Source organism: Oreochromis niloticus, linkage group LG10 (genome assembly GCF_001858045.2).
Source record: "Oreochromis niloticus isolate F11D_XX linkage group LG10, O_niloticus_UMD_NMBU, whole genome shotgun sequence".
Classification (NCBI taxonomy): Eukaryota; Metazoa; Chordata; class Actinopteri; order Cichliformes; family Cichlidae; genus Oreochromis; species Oreochromis niloticus.
In genome coordinates this window covers 33,302,895-33,326,161 of record NC_031975.2, presented here as the reverse complement: position 1 = coordinate 33,326,161, position 23,267 = coordinate 33,302,895, and the positions used below count along the sequence as shown (strand labels likewise).

Here is a 23,267-nt window from a genome sequence, read left to right as displayed (position 1 = left end):
GAGTGATTTTAATCGTGTGAATGCTGTCAGTATTTGATTTGAGTGATTCTGCGTGATTTGTCTGAGTGAGTGAAAAAGTGGAAGTTTGAGAGAAAAGGCAGTGTGTGTGAGACGATTCATGTCTGAAAGAGGTTAGAATATTTAAAAGTGTGCATGAAATAAGGGTGTATTGTTTTTAGACGAAGATTTAGTAGAACTAAAGAGGGTTTATAGACTGTAAATATAGAAAACAAGAGTTTGATTAATCTGTAGAAACAGGAAAAAGAAATGAAAAGGATATTAATTGTATGCTTTAGTGTGTTGATACAGGTGGACTTCTCTCAACCTGGAACCCTGAGTACAGCGGCAAAAGCATAGATTAACACAATTGGGAAAACAAGCCAGTTTTTGGCTAAAAGTTTATATCTTCACCTGTCACTCTGTTCGGACCCTGAGAAGAAGCTTAAAGGACAGTTAATTTCATGATGAAGACCGACAGAACATCGGGACTTGAAGAATCAACAGGAGGCAAAAGCCAGGGGAACTGAACCATTAACACTGATGAGGATTGACGAGCCAAGCAGCAGCATGTAAGAAAACCACCTGATGACAACGTGTGTTGAGAATAACCGGCTGGGTAGTTGAACACTGGGATAAAGAACTGTGGAAAGCACTAGACACCGAGTTTCATATTTGCCATGCTTGGAGTAATCTTGGAAGAGAAGACTGCAAAGATGAATGGAGAAGAAAACAGAGCAAATGAAAATAAGACTGAAGGCACTGAACGTGATATGTTGCCAGGCTGGAACCTAATTTAAAAGAAGAATATTGAAAGATCAAAACAGAGAAGAAACAGACTGTGTTTGCTGGAGCTTTGAAGGCCACACAGGACACTGTGAAAAAGGGATAAGGACAAGTGTCAGGTGAAGCCGGGACGAGTTCGACCGTGAGAATACAGGATATGATTGGATTGAAATTGAAGCCTGAACTCATGATGGTTTAGGGATGTCCACCACAGCATAACAAAGAGGTAAACAATAGAAAAGGTAAAAATAATGAAAGAAAATAACTGACAACTATATTAATGAATAGAAAACACACATGCACAAATTGTTACACGTGAAATTATTTTTGGAGAGAAGCAGAAGTGAGATAGTTTGAATCCAGAAATCAGTGAAAAGATGCATAAATTAAACATGAATACATAAAAATGCAATGAAGAACACAATGAAGGCATGCAACAAAGAAAACAGCTTACACTGCATTTACATGACCACATAACGCAAGGAAGAGCATGCTTACATACATGACATAATTGGTATTTCTGATCAGAGAGAGAGAAATGGGTTGTTTAAGCACTGATGATAATAATGAAAATGTCTCAGTTTGTTATTTTTAGGAGCAAAGCAGACCTGGATCAACTTTCCACAGCAGCAGTCAGAAGAAAGCTGTAGGGTAACATCATTAGAAATGCTCAGGCAAGTTTCTGGTTGAATTGTTTACAGCCATGTGTTCCTGAACGTCACAAGCAAGCTCTGACTCGTGGCTGAAGACAAGGAATGCTGTTATTTAAGGTGGGAAATTAAAATTTGGGCTAGTAATTCAGGGGAAGGAGAAAACTGACTGTTTAAGTGGAAAATTGTGAAGGAGTCTGAAACACTGCAAAAGCAACACATGAAAAATCACATACACACAAACAGAAAATGTAATTAAACTTGCATTAACCTTACAAAGACAAGACAACCTCAGGAAGATTAATGCATAGGTAGTGATTAAACTTGGCTAAGAACACAAACATATGTAATTAAATCAGCTTGCTAATTTTATGAGTGTTAAAATGGTGTGAATGTTGAAGAAAATACACTTGGATAAAATAGAGCTGAGGAATAACTAGGGCTGCACGATTTTGCATAAAATGAGAATCACGATTTTTTTGGCTTAGAATTGAGATCACGATTCTCTCACGATTTTCTTTTCCAATATAAATATTTATTGCACTTATTAACTGCACATCAACTTCGTAACAGTTGAAACTGAACATAAAAACAATAAATAAACATAAAAACAACAAATGCCTCACATTTTGTGGTTGCCGCAAAATGTTGTACTGCTTGTAATTCCGTCTCCACCGTTGCTCGACACTGTGTGTATAGAGCAGGTAGTGCAACAATAGAAAAATAGTTGCGGGATGGCACTGTGTAGCGTTTGTCTAGGGTGTTGATCATTTTCCTAAATCCCTCGTTTTGCACAGTGTTGATATATCTTTAGCCAGGTGATAAGTAATAGCCTCCGTAATTTCTTTGTGGCTGCGGGAGTTCGACGTGTATAGGGAAGCGCTGTATAAGGTTCCCGTTATTGATGTTTGGGTGGTTGATCAGGACGGATTTTCTCCTGTCACTTTCTCGTCATCCCTGACGTGTTCTCCGTTGTTTTTTCCTGCCAATTTGAGCATCACGGCACAGCTTCTGTATCACGTGGTATAAGGCCCCGCCCTTGTCATTTGTTGAGCAGGAAGAGGGAGCGCTTGTTTTCATGCAGATTACGTCCCGGATCAAAATGCAGTACAATCGTCGTCGTCTTTTTTTGTTTTGTTTTGTTTTTTTAAATCGTTGTCATTTGGAAATGAGATCACACATAAGTATGAATCGAGATCGCGATTTTCTAACGATTAATCGTGCAGCCCTACTACACTATCAGCAAAATATCTTGTGTGAATGTGTGTGAATGTATGCATGTAACTGGACTGTGATGGACTGACAATTAAAGGTTTTAACTGACTTGATACTGAGGAAGACGATACTGACGTGAGGATTAATCAATGTCGACAGACAATTCACCCAGGCGGTAAGAGAAGAGTGGATGTTTTGTCTTGCCTTGTTTTTGTAGGAAAATAACAGAGACTGGAGGGTGAGAATGTAGCTTAAGACGAGAGTGTGGAGCTGCAGACTTAATCCTTTAGTTGCTAATTTTGAGTTACTGATGGTCGCATTAAGAAAATTGTGTTGTATTAGCTGTGTTTCGATTAATGTATCACATTATGTTGTTGGGAATGTTAAATGCTACAGTGGAGGAAAGGTTTGATTTTACTAATGACTGAACATGTTATTATTAACCATGGCAGGTCACTGTAAAAAGTCAATTAACGTTTATAGTGAAAAGCAAAAAAACTTTAACAATATCTATGAATAACAGGGAAATTGAAGACTTAACATTCAAATGGAGAAATGTAATAACACACACTGGTCCATGTGAATTAGGTTCTTTCTTGAAACGGTCAGGAATTTAAAAGTAGAATATAGCCGACAGGGGCATATGATAGGATGTGGTACTGGAAAAGGACAAGAGCAAAGTGAAGAAAGAAAACCTATTGTGTTTCGTGTATTTTAGAAATTCAAATTAAATGGTACCAGTAGACTCAGAGGATCAATATGAAAACATTATATATGCAAATTCTGTATGAAGTACATGACTGATGACTGTTCTGTCCTGAGCTTTTGTTTCCTATAGTGCTCAATTTCATTTCATTTCATTTCATTTTTTCATTTCATTTTATTTATTTATTTCACACTTGGTACAATAGTTCAAACAAACCAACCACACTTTCTATCAATAAAACACTACAACCATGTGTGAAAAGGAGCAGGAAGAAGAAAAATATTCTTATTAAACCCTGCCCCCTATCTACAATCCAACTTATATTACAAGTGGGCACCAAAAATCAGAGAACAAACTAACATTAACATTTATCTCCGGTCCTACCACAAACCAAACAACAAATTTACCATCAAAATATACAAATTTACAATCAGAATATACCACTCCACATGGTAACAAGGAGAAAAATAAAATTAAAATAAATAAAACAAAAAATTTTTATGGATCCTTCATCAATGAACTCCAATTTCATTCACATTCTTCATATTGAGTTATCGTTTTAAGCATATAACACTTTTTAAAACAATATAAATTTATACAATTCTTTAAATTATAATGAAGAGAGTTCCACAGTCGTATACCCCTAACCGTTGGACTCATTAACCTTTGTGTAGTCCTAGCTAACTGATGCTTAAAATAAAATTTCCTTCGGCTGTCTTCTCCCCCCGAACACAATAAAAATACTCTTTGTAACTTAAAGGGCAAAATATTATTTTTAGCCTTAAACATAATTAATAGTGTCCGTAATTTCACTAAATCTCCTAATTTTAATAATTTCGATTTTATAAATAATTTATTTGTATGTTCTCTATATTTCACATTATGAATCATTCATATCACTTTCTTCTGTAATAAGTTTAGAGGTTTTATAGTATTCTCATATGTATTTCCCCAGACTTCAATACAATAACTAAAATATGAGAAAAACAATGAAAAATATAAAATGCGCATTGTTTTATAGTCTAATAAATCTCTTACATTTCCCAAAATATAAATATTTTTAACCATCTTCTTTCTAATATACTCAATATGTGATTTCCACGTCAAATTTTCATCTACTATTACACCCAAAAAACGAAATTCAGTAACTCTTTCAATCAATTCTCCATCAATGGACATAATGACTTCATCCTCCTTTACACGATTGCCAAATATCATGAATTTCGTTTTTGTCAGATTCAAAGATAATTTATTTACATCAAACCATATTTTCAATCTTAACATCTCAGAAGTCATAATTTCAACCAAATCTTTCAAATTCTCTCCAGAGCAATAAAAATTTGTGTCATCTGCAAATAAAATAGAATTTAACCTTTTTGATACGTCACAAATATCATTAATATATAAATTAAAAAGTTTAGGTCCCAAAATAGAACCTTGAGGAACGCCACATACAATCTTCAATCTTTCAGAGGTGTTACCGAGATAATGCACATATTGCGACCTATTTTCTAAATAACTCCTTAACCAATTCAATGCCACTCCTCTCACACCATAATTATACAATTTAGAAATCAAAATAGAATGTTGTAACGTATCAAAAGCTTTTTTTAAATCAACAAATACCCCAACTGTATATTTATTATTATTGGTTGCAGATGAAATATCGTCAATAAAAGTCAACAATGCTAATGCCGTTGATCTATTTTTACGAAATCCAAATTGATTTTCATTTATTAGTTGATATTTTTCAATAAAACTATCGAGTCTTTGCGCAAAAAGTTTTTCAAGCACTTTTGAAAACTGTGACAAAAGAGACACTGGCCTATAATTATTAAAACTATGCTTATCTCCAGATTTATATAAGGGTATCACTTTTGCCACTTTCATTCGATCAGGAAATACTCCTGATTGTAACGAAAGATTAAAAATATAGCAAAGAGGAATACTTATACAGTCTAAAGTCTTTTTAATTATGACCATGTCTATACCATCACAGTCAGTAGATTTTTTATTTTTACAATTTTCTACAATTGCTACTATTTCTTCTATGGTAGTATCAGCCAAGAATATAGAATTAACCACTCTATTTTCTCCTTTCCAGGCTTCCTCATATTCTGGATCGTCATTTTTTCTAATTAAATTTGCTAAAGTGGGTCCAACATTTACAAAAAAGGAATTGAATTCGTTTACTACTTCAGTCTTATCTTCGACAACTTGATTATTCTTAATAAAATAATTATGCCGATCTAAGGGTGTGTTCTTGTTACCCAGTACCTCCTTAAAAATATTCCAAATGCCCTTAATATTATTCTTGTTTTCCTGAAAAAGTTTATTATAGTAGTCTTTCTTGGCTTTCCTCAATATTACTACCAACTTGTTTTTATAAACTTTATATTTCATTTCTGCATTCTTAGTTCTCTGTGTTATATAATCCCTATATAAATTATTTTTCTTTTTACACGCATTTGCAAGACCCTTAGTTATCCAAGGTTTCATATTCTTATTCTTTTTCTTATACTTAAATGATACCAATGGACAATGTTTATCATACAAGGCCAAGTAAGTATTTAAAAAAGCTCCATATACAACGTTGACCTCATTAACATAAACTTCCTTCCAGTCCACTTCCATGAGATCTTGTCTAAACTTGTTAATTGCCTCGTTATTTCTTAACCTTCTATGACTCACGAACCCAACTTCTTCCTTTCTTTTCATATTTAAATCAAAAGTAAAAAAGACTGGTAGATGATCGCTTATATCATTTATGATGAGGCCACTGATAATATTACTCTCCAAGCTATTAATGAAAATATGATCAATTAGTGTTTCCGATTTATCCGTTATTCTACTCGGCTTTATAATTAAGGGATAAAATCCTTTACCAAGTAATAATTCAAAAAAATCTGACGCAGCCTTATCATTTGCCTCTTTACAAAGATCAATATTGTAATCACCACACAAACATAAAGTCTTATTTCCCTTAGCCTTACTCAATAAGTCTTCTACTGCCTCTGTAAATAACTCAATCTCTGACCCCGGTTTCCTATATATACACGTTACAATTATATTACTTCTTCTTTCTATATCCAATTCCACTGTCACAGACTCCATTAAATCGTCTATAACCACAGACATACATTCAACTTTTTTACATTTCAAATCACAATTAACAAAAAGTGCCACCCCTCCTGCCTTTTTCTTAATTCTATTTACAAAGTATAAATCGTACCCTTCGATACAAAAATGACAACCCCTTTTCTCATCTAACCATGTTTCAGACAGAGCAATTATTTGGAACTTGCCTCTCAAACTATACAGAAAATCTTTAATCGAAGCAAAACTTCTATAAAGACTTCTGCAATTAATATGAATTAATGAAAATGTATTAACTATTTCAACCGTATCCCTAAATTGCTCCTCTGTATAATATTCACATGTGACATTAATTGTATTAAGCACATTCCTTTCAGGGTCAATACCTGCTTCAAAATCATATGATTTATGATCTGAGTCATCGAGCATTATGCATAATTATTCTAAAACTATCTATTAACCTCAAAAAAAGAAAGGGATCCTTAGCAATCACACATTCATTTATCGACATATTTTAAAGTCCGTTGATCTTTTTTTTTTTTTTTTTTTTTCTTCCATGTCCAATTTACAATTTCCTTTTGTCCTTTTCCACCCGAAGTAGCATCTGTTCTTGTAAAGGATGAACTAATTGTTTTTAGGCTCATAGCCATGATTGGTCGCAACCGTTTGCCAATCTTGATAATGTTATCTCGTATAAATGTCCAATTCCTCAAGATCTTTAATCGTTATAACCTTGGCTTCTTCTGGCGTTCCATTCAGTTTAATCATCACTTTACAGTTCCTGGTCCAAGTTGCTTGAAACCAACGGTTTTTCGCCACCAAAAGGAGGGTAATTGCAAATATTGGAGGGAGAAATATTATCAGTAGTGGGAAAGGTAAGCCCCGATGGGGGTGATAACACCATAGCTTTCATGGCTCAAGAGTTGGGAGTTCGCCTTGTAATCGGAAGGTTGCCGGTTCGAGCCCCAGCTTGGACAGTCTCGGTCGTTGTGTCCTTGGGCAAGACACTTCACCCGTTGCCTACTGGTGGTGGTCAGAGGGCCCGGTGGCGCCAGTGTCCGGCAGCCTCGCCTCTGTCAGTGCGCCCCAGGGTGGCTGTGGCTACAACGTAGCTTACCATCACCAGTGTGTGAATGGGTGGATGACTGGATGTGTAAAGCGCTTTGGGGTCCTTAGGGACTATTAAAGCGCTATATAAATACAGGCCATTTACCATTTATAGCTTTCATTTAAATTCTTATAATTTGGCACGAAACATAAAACTTCTCCAAAACTCTGTTGTTGTTGTAAATATAGTTTGTCTTGCATCTGAACTGCGCAAACATAGAAGTTATTATACATGTGGTCCACTCGTTAAAGGGGGACCGAGCGCCTTAGATTTAAGAAGAAGCAATGGACCTCACAAAACTGGATTATGAGGTGGAAGTGATCTCTTTAAAAAAGATCACATAGGGGGAATTGTAAGATTATTATATTGTGAAACTATGATGTAGTTTTAGTTTGTATTATCCTCGTGGATTAGAAGAAGTATAATTATTATAACTATTATATTTGTTAAACTGATTTGTATTACATTGGACTGCTGATTGATTGTGAATGAATGATATTGTTTATGATGCATTATACTGCGGAGTTACAGGAAATACGGTTGTCAGAGAGTTATGACCTTATTTGGCGGACTAGAAGAGAGCAGAATATACCGGAGAGGTTTCTTGGCTTATGTCATCAGGAGGAGATAAAACGGGAGCCAGGGCCGCTACTTAGGCGCCGTGTGAGAGAGAGAATGTGCATGTTTAGGCTTTTACGATGGTTTATGCTCAAAAGTGTTGTCCTTGCTTTAGCCCAAAGACTGAAAGAATTGGGAGAACTTAACAACTCAAGATTCTTCAAATCTTGACAACAAGCATAAAATTTTCCAAAATGTAGAGACAGAGTGGGGATTTAGATAAACATAATTTAGTGAACCACAGAAGGATGGAGCGTTAGAATCTATAATATGGTAAAATAACACGCAGTAAAATGCGGACCATATTGAGTATGTCTATACTAGTGTGCAGACATTGGCTAATCTGACCAGAGAATGCAGTAAAACAGGATTGTCGAAACAGTCGGCGTTAAAGTCACCTTTCACAGTCCAGACTAGGATGGCGTTGGACATGCTAGGTTGGAGTGACCAAGGTATGGTTATGTATATTTTAAAATGATACAGCTCTGGATAGCCCAGTTACCAGGGCATGGAAGGATGATAGACATTATTAAAGGAGGAGAAGAAATATTCTGGGATTGAGGATCCTCTGGGTAAGTGGTTGACTTAAACATGCATAAATCAAAAGCTATCATTTTAGTATTGAAGGTTAATTGATTGATAATTGGCCACGTTTACAGCTGTACTGACTTGTTATAGACACAGTCTAGTTCATGTTGAAGAACTGTAACTAACAGATTGAAAACAGTGACACTAAGAGAGGAATATGCAGTGCCACGCTATCAGATGCCAGTGACGGTTGGGCCCAGTGATGAATCAGGTGAGCTGGATTAATGGCTGAATAAAGACATAGATTCCCCTGCTGTGGTCAGTGAGGGAAAACCAGGGGGAATAAAAAAAAAAAAAAAAAAGGGTGTTTTTATATGTGAAGTTCATATTAGTATAGGTTTTGTTTCCAGGAAGTTCCAAGGATCCAGACTTTGAAGGGAGCAGGAGTTCGAGGAGATGTGACATGATGATTAAATTGAATTCATTCCTTAAACACAGGTTTTCAGGGCCGGAGCGAAATACCTGAGAGGAGGATGGCTAAAGTGTTTGGAGAGATGATATGACTAACCTTTTTCCCTTTAATTTCTTAAGCCCAGGTGACGCATTTTGAGTTTTATTTGGACACGCAGGTGAAGTCCAAATAAAAAAGGGGGGATTGAAATAAGTTCTAGGATCATTTAATGACATTTTGGGGTTTTTGATAATTTAGATATGGTAGCACTGAGGCAGAAAATGTTATTTTTTAAAGAAAGGATTAAAATGAACTGAATTCTGTTTAGAAGATAAAATGCTGTGTTCATAAGAAGTTGTACACCAAACTTAAAGGGAAACTGTGGGAATAATAATAACGGGGAAGATGAGTGAAGATTTTATGAGCAGAAAATGTGTGATTTCTTTTTGACTTTTAGAATAAGTTGTTATAATGTAGGCTTTAGAAACAGATAGTAAATAGATTTATTTCTAGGGTAGAGGAGAGCTTTTTATGAGGATGCTAAAAGTGTCACTGACCCAAATGAATAGCATTCAAGATTATATACATAGAAATGATTTTATACACATTGCATTCTGTGCCTTTAAAGGAGTTGTGGCTCAGAAAGTCGTCTCTTGAGGGTTACAAACGTTTGGTTAGCGTTATGATTAGCCAATCTACTGTGAGGATGATATGAGTTATTGAAGGATTGCACACGCTTACAGACATTTGGAGTTCATCAACACACCGGACAGTATTTATTCTAGGCCAAAGGCCTCAAAAGTGCATTTAGCTTCTAACTGAATAGGAGTTTCGCTTGTAACTAAACTGTGTGACATGTAAAATATTGAGATAACCAGTGTTGGGTAAGTTACTTTAAATTAGTAACTTAGTTACATTACTAGTTACTTCTCTAAAAAAGTAACTCAGTTACTTCAAGTTACTCGTTACTTTCAAAGTAACTAGTTACTAGGGAAAGTAACTTTGGTTTTACTCAGAATTCTCTTGTTAATGTGTTGCTTCCGTAACTGGATACCCAACAAGATTGTCAGTCTTCTAGCTTGCTTACTTGCCACAAGTGCACTGTGCCACCTACCAACAGAAAGGAAAAAATAATGTGCACATTTCCACGAGAGAAATCCCACGCCTGGACCGTCGTTGACCGCCGCCATGATTCTAGCCTGCTTTTTACATCCAACACAAAAACTGCAGTCGTGGTGCTTTTGATTGTACTCATAACTCAGAAATTCTGCCTTCTGAATAGGAAGATGTAGGTAACACCAGACTGCAGATGAGCTGCATACAGAGCTGGACTGGGACAAAAAAATCGTCCCGGGGAATTTGACTAGAGACCGGCCCACCATTATAGGAAAAATCATAAAGCCTTTGAATGAAAACAAACACTGTTGTGACAGTGATGTACACTGTTCTGATGGTATATATGTATCAATCTATCAATTGTTTGTTGTAAGACTCAGATAATTATTTTTTTAAAAGCGAGACATTTTAAATGAGAATAATAAAGAAAAGTATTTCTTCGTGCCCCCCTTTCCCTGTTAATGCCCTACCTGGCCCCCTGGCAACACTTTGCTAGACCCGCCCCTGCACAGTTACCAGCTGTCAGCTACGTAGAAAAGCATCCTGGTGTTATTTGTCTCTCAGAAACAGTTCATAACTTCCCTTCAACTCATTCATGTCACCTAAAAGGTAAACCTGTTTCTCCATCACCTGTTCAGCTCTGATGATTCAGTAAGGACATCTCCTGGTTTCATCTGCATGTTTCCCTCTCACCAGATAACCAAACCGATATCATGACCAGCAGCTTTACAGCTGTGGCTCCAGCAAACATCAGCTGATACTAGAAATTAATATTAAATAAATTCTAACAACAGCTGATCAAGCTTAAACGTGATGCTGTTGTTTAACGCGACATCCGCTGGTTTCCTCTTTCTGGCACAAAGTGGGCGATAAATAAACAAGAGAGAAAAGCCGATCAGCTGATCATTGATCAGTTTCGTGATTGAAGTAGAAACGGGAGAGAATGAGAGAAGAAGAGGCAGCTGTGCAGCTTCAGCTTTGTGTCTTTTTCATTGTAGCTGAAGTCCGGGACAAACTGTGTTCCTTTTCACCTCAGTACGAAACGCGTAATATTTTCTCTGAATACCAGACGATTCTGTTTTTTACGGGACGGTTGGCAACTCTAATAATTAACCGTATGAACAAAATAAAGTTCAACATCAGTAACATAGCACCCACACAGCTGTATAGAAACTCCGTCATGCTAGCTAGTACGCAGTACGAAAATGTCAGCATACCGAAAATAAACTCCACCTAAACTTGGTTTATATCTGACTCCGATAGACTGCAGGTCATAACTTCTTACCTGAAGTTCAGTTCACCTGACACGCGGACCGGCGGCCGCTTCGGGTCTCTCCTCTTGCCTCCCTTTTCCTTCATCCACCTGCTGGCTTCCACCACTTGCTAATGTTATTGAATCTGTGGAAGCTCCGCGATATCCACCACACGAAGTAACGAGTAACGAGCCTATCTAAATCCCAGTAACGAGTAACGCGTTCCTGGTTTTGGCATAATAACTAGTTACCGTGCTCGTTACCACAATAATAACGTAGTTACTGTAACGCGTTACTTAATAACGCGTTAGTCCCAACACTGGTCATTACCTACAGACCCGGATTTAGTAACATCAAGTCAGAGGCCTTATCCCGGCAATTCTCTCCCTCCAAACCTTTTGCAGAAGGACCACAATTTTGCCACCTCCATGCATCATCCATCATGAGCTCATTGAATCCCTGGTCCATACTGCCCAGCGTGATGAGCCTGACCCTGATAACAGACCTCATAACCATCTGTAGGTTCGATCTGCAGTCCATGCACTGACAAATAGACTCTGTGCACCTTAGCATATGCTACTTCCGGTGGGGAAACTCCTGTAGGGCGCTTCGTTTCCGGTGTGATATTCGCTCCTTGTTTACTGCCGGTTTTTCCAAAACAAGTCAACCAAATGGACGAATCAAGTGGCGATTTACATTTCTCGAGATGTCTTGGGCATTTACGGAATATATATGTAGATGCTGTTCATAGACCTGTCGATATTTTTCCCCCGCGCCTCAGAGAAAAACAGAGAAAGGATTCAAATTCTATATTTCTCAGTATTTGTAAACAGCGGTCCCTCGTTTATCGCGGGTGTTATGTTCTAAAAATAACCAGCGATAGGTGAAATCAACTAGCCAATTTTATTTTTAGACGATGCAAAACGTTTTGTCGACATTGTTGTGTTTGTTGGGGAAAAAACGTACAAACATACAGCACTGCACTTCAGAGTCACACTGCTAGCGATCGATGCAGCGATTCTGTACTGTACAGGAGAGACGGCACGGAGGAGATCGACAATGGTCTGCAGCCGATCAGGACACAGGACACAATGTGATGTAAAAAAAAAAGCATGCAAACTTGAACTAAAAAATCTGCGAAACAGCGAGGTAAGATAGTAATGTGGAAACTGCATCCAAGACAGAAATAACAGCATAATATTGCTAACACAACTCTGACTCTGCAAGCGTCTCCACAGTCAGCATGCTAACGCTAAGCTAGCCAAGAACCCAGAGTGTATGCAGACCCCAGCACAGCAGCCAGAGCCTGAACTTCAACAGCTAACAGGCTAATGAGCAATTCAATTCAATTCAATTTTATTTATATAGCGCCAAATCACAACAAAAGTCGCCTCAAGGCGCTTTATATTGTACAATAGATCGCACAATAATAGGGCTGCAGTCAGGCTGCAGCCTCCATTTCTACCTGCTCATGTTTCTACACCAAAATCACCATGACGACCACTTTAAAGTCTGTTTGGATTGGTGTTTATCTTTGTTTTGGGTTGATACCTAAAAATGAAAAGTAATGTTGTATGTGTGTCCTCATTAGGATAGGGATTTGTGTTGGAGTGTTGCACTGTAGCCTCAGGTTTATATTGTTAACTGGTAAAGATGAGGCAATGCGTTTCAGGTTATTTTACTGAATAAAGAAAAAATAATGTCATAAGTAGTGCAACTAAATAGCTACTTTCTCCAGAAAAGAGTCAAGTAAGATACTGCAGTATTTTTAAAAAAAGTAGCAGCTAATGCATATTACTTTACTTTTCTTTGTGTAACAATCTGAATACCGAACATCACCAATGATGACCCAAGAAGGTTTAAAAAATTAGAATATGGACTTAGAGGACTGATGATGCTTCTGGGAGAACGTTTTTGTCAAGCTAGCAAGAGCAAATAATTTGATCCAGTTATTAAGAGACCAACAGTCGTGAAATTTCACGACTAGACTTGTTGCACAGCTGACATCCTGCCACAGATCCACTCTGGAATTCACTGAGCTTTTTATTTACAAAGAAACATTTTATTTTTATTACACAGGAACAAAAATGTGTTGGATACTGATATTCAGGAAGTCAGGTGCAGTTTGTCAGCTGTCAAATTATCCATAATATCATTTTAATCCATAATATGACCTACTGATGGTTGTGAATGAAAATAATTTCTTACAGGTCAGATGATCAGTAACTAATGATGATGATAACATTAAAATTGCTTTTCATATCACAGTATGACACATTTTTTCTCTTTTGCTGCTGCAACAGCAGCTCCCACTGCGGCTCCCAGTGCTGCTCCCACTGGACCCAGCACACTTCCAGCACCCGCTCCGATCCCCACACTCTTCAGGAACTTCTTCTTTTTCTCTTCCTGTCCTCCTGCACCTGCTGCTTCTTTTTCTTCCACCATCTCTGTATCTTCTCTCTGAATTCGTTCAGTCTCTTCTCTGACGGCTCTCTCAGCCTCCTGCAGCATCTCATTGGTGTAACATTTTCCCCCGTTGCTCTGAACCATGGTGTTGATCTTCTCCAGCAGCTCCCTGACCTGAGAGACATCCTCACTTCTGTTCTTAAAAACATGATATCTTCCACCACACTGACTGATGAAGCCATGCAGACGCTGATTTCCATTTATTAATTTGTCTATGTTAGCTTCATTGTCCACATCATCTCCATGTGTGAACAGCACCATAGTATAATCTGCTGCTTCTTTTCCAAATATCTCCTGAAGGATTTTCACTGTTTCTTGTTCTTCTTTGGTGAATCTGCCGATCTGGACAACGATCAGGAACACGTGAGGACCAGGAGCAGCAAAGGAGATGCATCTAACAAACTGTTCCTTCACCTCCTCTTCAGACACGGTGATGTCAAACAGTCCTGGAGTATCGACGACAGCCAGTGTTTGTCCATCCACCTCTCCTGTTTCCTTCTGACACTCTGACGTCACTGAAGCAAAAGAGGATGCAGATTTAAAGGCTTTTCTTCCCAAGATGGTGTTTCCTGATGCACTCTTCCCAACTCCTGTTCTCCCAACAAGCACCATCCTGAGGTGGAGGTCGTCTGCATCTGCTGTGGAAGATAAACAGATGGCAGTCATTATTAGTGGGAGTCCGTCAGTGAGTCCTTCATGTGGAACAGTAAAATATAAACACAGAGAATGATCTGACCTTCTGCTTCCTCCTGTACATGGATGACATCACGCTGTGTGTCAGGAGTGAGCGAGGCATCAACGTGTTGGTCAGCAGGATCTACAGCGAGGACATCAGCATGTCATTCAGAGTGGATAAGTGTGTCTGAGTGTTCCCAAAGAGAGGGGCGGTGATACGGACTGAGGCGTGGAGTCAGACCGTAGAATAAGAGATACCTGAGCATCCACAGGCCAACATGAAGAAGCTGCAAGAAGGTCACCCACACATATCTATAGATGCAGGAGTTCATGCTTCACCACTTCATGCTAGTCTACAAACCCAGAGACTGTTTGTTGGCCTGCCACTCACCTTATCTTACCCCTGGCCCTTTCACTCTTTTAAACCATGTGTGCAGAGGGATAGTCCCCGTCTCCTTCTCCTTACTCATGTCATAAAGTAAACAAACAGAACCAGTCAAGCCTCCACCCATGTTTCAGTCCCCTCACACCCAGCCGGTCAGGTCCTCCTCCTCGCCAGCCTCCGAGCCGGTCTTTTCTAATTGTTCTTGTCATGAACTTTGGTGACATGAACTGAGGTTAAATGTACAGTTTGAGTGTGGAACTGTTGTGTTTCTTTCCCACACAATGGTGTCTCTGAGCCATGTCTGACTGAGGGCTAAATGTTGGGGTAAACGTCCAAAACAGTTGCTTTATACTGTAAAGCAATAAAGGTGTTTAGACACATAGTGAGTGAAGAAGAAACACCCAGTGCATCATGGGAATCCCCGGCAGCCTACGTCTATTGCAGCATAACTAAGGGAGGATTCAGGGTCACCTGGTCCAGCCCTAACTATATGCTTTAGCAAAAAGGAAAGTTTGAAGCCTAATCTTGAAAGTAGAGATAGTGTCTGTCTCCTGAATCCAAACTGGAAGCTGGTTCCACAGAAGAGGGGCCTGAAAACTGCCTCCCATTCTACTTTTAAATACTCTAGGAACAACAAGTAGGCCTGCAGTGTGAGAGCGAAGTGCTCTAATAGGGTGATATGGTACTACAAGGTACCATATCTTGATTTTGAAATTGATCAATTATTAAGTCATGTACTTGGAGGAGAGAGACCTAATGTTTAATAATCCACATTTCACTGTTTTACTCTTTGGTTCAGATGTGGATACTGTATTGTTACTTTTTCAAGGTTCAAGGTTCTTTATTCGTCACATGCATAGTTATACAGGTATAAGACACAGTGAAATGTAACCTGACACGCTCCTCGACTTCTGCAAAAAAAATAAATAAAATAAAATAAGGGGGGGGGAGAGACATTACATATAATATATTCTTTGTGATTTTTTTATGTTTAAGTTGTTTTTTTGCTGGTTTTTAGTTTGTTTTTTGTCTGTTTGGGAGCTGACACAGTCTCTACAGAGATGGGTTTTTGGGGGGTTTAATAAATTTGTCCATATTTCTAGAAATGAGAGCTGCTCCATCCAAAGAGGGATGGATGCCGTCTCTCCTAACAAGACCTGGTTTCCACCGTCATCGTTAAGCTGAGGACGTATTTATATAATTTCACCTAAACCTGCAAACATTATTCTGTGGTTATATATAAACCCATAGAAGTTAACGAGGGTGTATATATACTGAGATGAGTGCAGCAGGTGTGGAAGAAAGCACAGGTAACATTACTGAGGGCAGAGAAAACTTCAGGATGACTGAAATCAAACTGGAAATCACCTGAACTGAAACATCACAACAATCCAAACTATCACTGTCATAAAAAAAACTAACCACAATTAGCTCGACACTTTTGAGAAGTTACAGTCAAACTGGCAGAACAGCATTACTCTGATCATCTACAGGAAATCATTTAAAGTCCGTTTCTGTTGTAGAGTCGGTGCTGCAGACACCTCTGAGCTTTCACTCCACTTTGTGGACACAGTTCACAGTCACAGTCACCGTCTGTGGAAGCTCCGTCTGTCGATCTAGCCAATACACTCAGAGATGAAGCTTGAGTTATTGTTTGTCTCTTTAGTCTCTCAGGGTTTATTAAGAAGACAAATGACAGGCTGTGGTTGGTGTGCCTGCAACCCTGTGTAACACAGACCTGTTCTCACCACTGCGTGAATCACAAAGAACTCAGCTGTTGGTGTTTCAAACAAATAAAACATTAAAAAGCAACAGAGATTAAAGAGAGACTCAGGTGACAGGAATAAGTCATCACAGCTCAGGTAAACAGGCAGCTCTGCAGTTTCTGACATTTATTATAGAAAGTTTGTCCGAACAGTAAATCAGAATAAAACTTGTAGATGTACTTACGAGGTAGTGAGCCGGCCATGTTGGTGCTGCTCAGGGTTAAAGCTGTGTCACAGTCACATGCCTGCTGCTGAAATGTTTTGCATGAGCTGGTTGTTGCACCGTGACGATTGTCCCTCCCTTTTAAATGCACCGTGTCAGACCTGTCCTACACACAGGAACAACACTCGGGCTGTCGCACCAAACACAGGGAAACACAGCCATCAGTGTCAGTGTCAGTGTCAGTGTCATCCGGGCAAGTACATCCCAGTGGGAGTACAGTGCTGGGACACTGGTACAGCACATGTGGGTGGAAATTCTTGTGTGCAAGCTTCACAAACAACAGAGGTGCAAAATATAAGAAACATAAGAAACAAAGAAAAATATAAGAATAGGAATATGAGAATTATAAGAATAAATATATGTAAAAATATATATATATGTAAGACAGATGAGTCAGTACTTTTGCCAACAGTGTATTTTGAGGTTAAAATGTTGCCTCTATATACTAAAGTTAACATAGTACAAAAACTGAGGGGTCGAATGGTACTGACTGAATGATCCAGCTGATTGATAAAAAGACTTTTTTGGTTTATGGCAGTTCAGCTAAAATTTCCCCTAAAAGGAAACATTTGTGAGCCAGGTTCCAACCATGTCATTAAGTGTTGATGTGACAGCTGGAGTGTTGCTCCTGTATGTGATACGGTGGCATTAAAGGGAGGGGCAATCTTCATGAAGGCACAGAGCTGATGTTAATACAGTAGCTGTGACAGCTTTTACAATCCTGAGCAGCACCAGCATGGCCGGCTCAAAAGCTCGTAAGTACATCTACAAGTTTTATTCTGATTTACTGTTCAGACAAATGTTTTATAATAAAAGTCAGAAACTCCAGAGCTGCCTGTTTACCTGAACTGTGAGTCTTTATTACTGTGCCCTGTGTCTATATCTTATTTATCTGTTACTTTTTATTGTTTATTTACATTTATTTGTTTGAAACACCAAATCCTGAAACATGTGGTTCATGCAGTGGTAACAGCCAACAGCTACACTACCCAGAGGCTGCCAATCCACCCAGTCTTCACTTTGAATGTCATATATATATATATAGATATATATATAGATATATATATCTATATCTATATCTATATCTATATATATATGTATATATATATGTATATATATATAGATAGATAGATAGATAGATAGTGGTGTCTGCAGCCCTGACTTTATCAGTAAAACTGATTTCGATGTGCAGAGTAATCCTGTTCTGCCAGGTTGGTTGTTGGTTCTCGTAAGCTTGAGGGAAATTGTGGTTAGCATTCTCGTCTTTGTTTTGATCGATGTGTGATTGTTTTGGATTGTTCAGATGTTTAGTCATGAGTCATTTCCTGTTTTATTTCAGTAATCAGTCCTTATGTAATACTGTAAGTTTTTTGGGTTTTTTTACTTCCCCCATTCCTGGGTTTTCCTGGTACTTCATCATCAGTGTCACCTATCCCTGATTCTGTATATGTAACTGTCCTAGTGTGACGAGCTGCAGTAATCTGTTTATCTTCTTCAGCAGTTGAAGATGTTCCACACCTGAGGATTGTGCTTGTTGGGAGAACAGGAGTTGGGAAGAGCGCATCAGGAAACACCATCTTAGGAAGAAAAGCTTTTGAATCTATAGCTGCTTTTTCTTCAGTGACAGTAGGGTGTCAGAAAATAACAGATCAGGTAGACTGTCAGATCCTGGATGTTGTTGATACTCCAGGACTGTTTGACACTGATATACCTGAAGAGGAGGTGAAGAAAGAGGTTGCCAGATGCATCTCCTTTGCTGCTCCTGGTCCTCACGTGTTCCTGATCGTCGTCCAGATCGGCAGATTCACCAAAGAAGAACAACAAACAGTGAAAATCCTGCAGAAGATCTTTGGAGAAGAAGCAGCAGATTATACTATGGTGCTGTTCACACATGGAGATGATGTGGACAATGAAGCTAACATAGACAAATTGATAAATAGAAGTCCGTCTCTGAGTGGCTTCATCCAACAGTGTGGAGGAAGATATCATGTTTTTAACAACAAAATCAAAGATCCCTCTCAGGTCAGAGAGCTGCTGGAGAAGATCAAGACAATTGTTCAGAGAAATGGAGGAAAATGTTACACCAATGAGATGCTGCAGGAGGCTGAGAGAGCTGTCAGAGAAGAGCAGGAGCGACTTCTGAGAGAAAATATAGCGATGGAAGAGCAGGAAGCAAGAAGGCGTGCAGAGAAAAAGAACAAGTTCCTGAAGGGGGTGGGGATCGGGGCGGGAGTGGGAAGTTTGCTTGGTCCACTGGGAGCAGCTGTGGGAGCAGCAGTGGGAGCTACAGCTGTAGCCGTGAAAGAGAAAGACTGTGTTACTCAGTGAATTTGATCCCATGACAACTTCCACCAACCTGCTCTGACTATATCATGCTGTCCATCCAGTGATCAGCTTTGTCAGCTCACTAATGATTTGCAGTTATTGATGATTAATGGGATACAAGAATAGTTTAGTCCACAACAATCAGTACGTCTATTGTATATAAAAGTTTTAGATGACTCTGTGTCCACACTGATCTGCTGACTATCAGGTGTGTTCCTGGGTAATAAACACCTGTCTCTGATCTCACACATCAAACACTTCTTCAAACTGCACTGCAGAGACATGGAAATTATCCTGGGCCATGTCTCTGGGGTGGTAGACTATGCAGAGACTCCCACACTTCTTCTCCCAGCTACCTCCTCCAGGTAGTCTGGAGGGGGAAACTGAAGCATTCTCAAGCCAGTCGAACCACCTCAGCTGGCTCCTTTTGATGTGGAGGAGCAGCAGCTGTACTCTGAGCTCCTCCTGAAGCTCATTTCTGCTGCTTGTATCTGTGATGTCAGAGCTTGTGACCACAGGTGAGCGTAGGACCGAAGGCACACCAATCTTCAGCACAACTGACTGGTACATCATCCTTGCTGATAATTAAAGCATGTGCTAATGTGGAAAACTGATAAAGAGCATTATAAATTTTGACTTTTGAGAGGTGAGGAGTACATTCATCATATGTTTACTGTATTTTCTGGTTAAAGTGTCTAAACAAGTAACAAGCCTCAGTCTGAGTCTGTGGCTGGGAGATGTGGACTGTTAGAAGACCTCTACGTCCTTCTGAGATGGACAACAGCTAATGATTCTTCTTCCATTTACAACACTCCTGAAAAAACAATGACAACTTTTAAAAAATCTGATTCTTCACTGAGCCCTAGAATCACAACATAGTCCTGGGTTGAATCTCCACTGATCGCTGCTGTCAGCTTGTAAAAGCAATAAATAAAGCATATAAGTGTATTCAAATCAAAGGTTTCTTTAAATGCTAGTAGCACCTCCTCAGTGATGATGAGTGCAGATTGCATAATGAATTTGTCCCTTAGCCAAAACCCAGACTGTGATATTCCTTTGGAGTAGAAATGTACTTAGACCTTCAAGTGAATACAGCAGTTAAGAACTTTTACAAGAAGGGAGCTGGTGTCAACCAAAGTGCTTCACTGAGTGAGTCATTTGGTCCCGGCTGTCGGGGGGGCTCAAAGGCTGGCAGGACAAGAAGTAAAATGTTGAGTGTTCTCTCCAGGAGTTGATGTAGAGTGGCAAGGTATGGTGGGTGTGTTCTGGTTAAAGAACATGGAGGCAGCTTCCAAGGTTAGCAGATTTATTCAGCTGTGGTCTGTAGTAACGATACACAAAGCAACTATCAGTACAGCACGCATCAAACATTCAACATGCCCACACATAATTCTAGCACAGAGATTGGACAAGGAAACTGTATTCAACACTCACTTGTATAACAACTTCAACAATTACACAAGGTTTATAACTAGCATTAAGTAACTTAGTAGCTTACATAATAATGGATTGCATTTATATAGCGCTTTTCTAGGCACCCAAAGCGCTTTACAATTCCACATAGTGTATTAGCATAAGATAACATTAGCATAGTCCCGAGGGAACAAATACACACAATAGCATTTGACATACACAACATCATGTAAACAGAACCCACCTTCTGGCATTCACACACAGCAATAAACCAAAAAACCCAACTTGCTAGTGAGAGGACACAAGGAAAGAATGATGGCTATTGACTATGTGCACGATAGCATATGCTAGTTCCGGTGCGGAAAATCCTGTGGGGAGCTTTGTTTCCGGTGTCCTATTCGCGCCCTGTTTAATGTCCAAAAGAAGTTAACCAAATGAATGAATTAAGCGTCGATTTACATTTCTATAGATGTCTTGGTCATTTACCCAATATAACTGTAAATGATGTTCATGGACTTGTCGATATTTTTCCCCCGCGCCTCAGAGCAAAAGAGAAAAGGGATTCAAATGTTATATTTCTCAGCTGTCCCTCGTTTATTGCGGGTGTTATGTTCTAAAAATAACCAGCGATGGGTGAAATCAAGTAGCCAATTTTATTTTTTTGATGCGTGGACATCGTGGACATCCAGTACTGCACTTTTTAATTTAGAAGGTAAGTCACAACATACCCTTCATACATACTAATGTATAGAAACCCTCACCAGCAATCGTTCATTTTTGTGTGGCTTTTTTCACGGTTTGTTAACATGCTGTGTAGGTGTGGACATAACGGGAAACATCTGTGACTGTTGTTCATCTGTGGCTGTTGTTCATCTGTATTTTGAATGCTGAACATTTGCCTGTTTAAAGAATAAGACCAGTCACTATACAGAGATGTGCTTCTGAATGTGGACGATGTGTCTTATGCTGCAGTGATGCAGTTCTGCTTGTGTTGAGTGATGCAAACAACCGATCGATCTAAACTCTTTAAATGTCAATCACGTGGTTACCGGCTACCGGCGAAAATAATCGGGACGGTAAGCCAATTTCTGTCTTAGCGCATTTGCGCCGCTGTGTGTTTTTGTGGTCTTCTTTTGCGGCTAATTCAGTGAATTTTGGTCTGATCGTGGTGAAACTTTGTGTGTGGAGTCAGTGATAGCTCTGGGAGCTAACCAGCCTATCTTTAACCGGTTACATGAAGTCTGAAGAATTTCTGGTTCGGTTTTGTTTGTTTAGCGGACTTCTGCGCATTTACGTAACTGCTCGTTTAATCGCGGCTTATTTTCGGTGTGTTTGGTGGTTGTAGAAATGGTTTATATGACATTTTAGCTGAGATTATGAGGTTTCTGTGGATACCACACATGTCTGGACTTATATTTCTCAACCCGCGTTATAACCGATTAAACGTGATCTCCTCCTTTTTGCCCCCGGTAGGAGACGTGGGGCTTAAGTGGTTAAACGTCAAAATCTATCATTAGATTTTTTTGTGACACAACAGTGGTGAGTGTTCCCACCTTCTGCTCTTTGGAACTTAACACAATCTTTCCGTTTTCAAGTTTTGGACATGATTTTGGAGTATATCTTCGCAGTAGCGATTTACCGCAAAGTAAAGCTACCAGAAATGTGCAACATAGTCAATTAGCAGCACATGGCACAGAGTGGTGCATTCAAGGAGCGTTAGCATAGATAAGGTGAGTTCAATGACGTAGGACATATCAATTTCCACAGCGAAAACACTATCAATAAACAAACCACAACACTTAAACCAAGCAAACAATGTGTAAACCGTGGGCTTTCTAACAAGAAGAGTTGGATGGATCTCCCTCGTCTTCTGTAAGATGAATCTCACCCAGTTGTCATGTGAGTTATCACACCACTTCAACCTGAAACTGGAGTGCCAGAGTAACCTCAATAGATTCTCCAGGTGTTGCAAAGGAAAGTGATCCATCCATCCATCCATCCATCCATCCATTTTCTTCCTCTTATACCAGGGTCAGTTGGTCTGGAACCAATCACAGCTGCCATAGGGTGGCATCACATTTAGGGCTAGTTTAGAATCACCAATTGACTTATCTTGAAGAGTGTGGTCATATCCATTAAAACTGCTGTAACTCTTGACTTTATTTTGGAAGTGTTCTTACATTTGGTTCAAATGTACAAACATGAATATATCTTCAAAATGTATTTCTATTGCTTTACACTAGAAACATGGTTCCACTTTTAAAATGTCAGCATGACGAGGACATATTATTGCTGGTAGTACCATCCAGCGGTCAGAGTCAAAATTATAATGCACTATAAAATTCTCCCATATGCTTTCAGAATCTGTACTGTGCAAAAGACTTGAGCCACCCCTTCACCTGTTTCCCCTGGTGCAGTGATTTATTGAAACGCACACACATGAATTAGTGATGCGCAAATCATGAACGAATCGTTCAATACTCGAGACTC

The 23,267-nt window shown here is 39.1% G+C and overlaps 2 protein-coding genes across 5 annotated transcripts; one reads left to right on the top strand and one right to left on the bottom strand.

Moving 5' to 3' along the window:
* Positions 1-13,564: 13,564 nt before the first annotated feature.
* On the bottom strand, positions 13,565-17,188 carry LOC100690069 (GTPase IMAP family member 7). Of its 3 annotated transcripts, none has more exons than XM_019363490.2 (3): positions 17,001-17,188; positions 14,727-14,807; positions 13,565-14,625 (listed from the first exon to the last, which is right to left on the bottom strand). In XM_019363490.2, exons 1-3 carry the CDS (start codon positions 17,017-17,019, stop codon positions 13,787-13,789), a joined length of 939 nt encoding a protein of 312 aa, XP_019219035.1. In that variant the 5' UTR covers positions 17,020-17,188; the 3' UTR covers positions 13,565-13,786. The 3 variants fall into 3 exon arrangements, with proteins under 3 accessions (XP_019219035.1, XP_005461829.2, XP_019219036.1); XM_005461772.4 differs by having other exon boundaries at positions 13,565-14,628; positions 17,001-17,180; XM_019363491.2 differs by lacking the exon at positions 14,727-14,807 and having other exon boundaries at positions 13,565-14,628.
* A 544-nt stretch (positions 17,189-17,732) lies between these two features.
* LOC100690334 (GTPase IMAP family member 4-like) lies at positions 17,733-20,265 on the top strand. Of its 2 annotated transcripts, none has more exons than XM_013265218.3 (2): positions 17,733-17,794; positions 18,541-20,265. In XM_013265218.3, exons 1-2 carry the CDS (start codon positions 17,776-17,778, stop codon positions 19,365-19,367), a joined length of 846 nt encoding a protein of 281 aa, XP_013120672.1. In that variant the 5' UTR covers positions 17,733-17,775; the 3' UTR covers positions 19,368-20,265. The 2 variants fall into 2 exon arrangements, with proteins under 2 accessions (XP_013120672.1, XP_019219196.1); XM_019363651.2 differs by having other exon boundaries at positions 17,738-17,794; positions 18,538-20,265.
* The last annotated feature ends 3,002 nt before the right edge of the window (positions 20,266-23,267 follow it).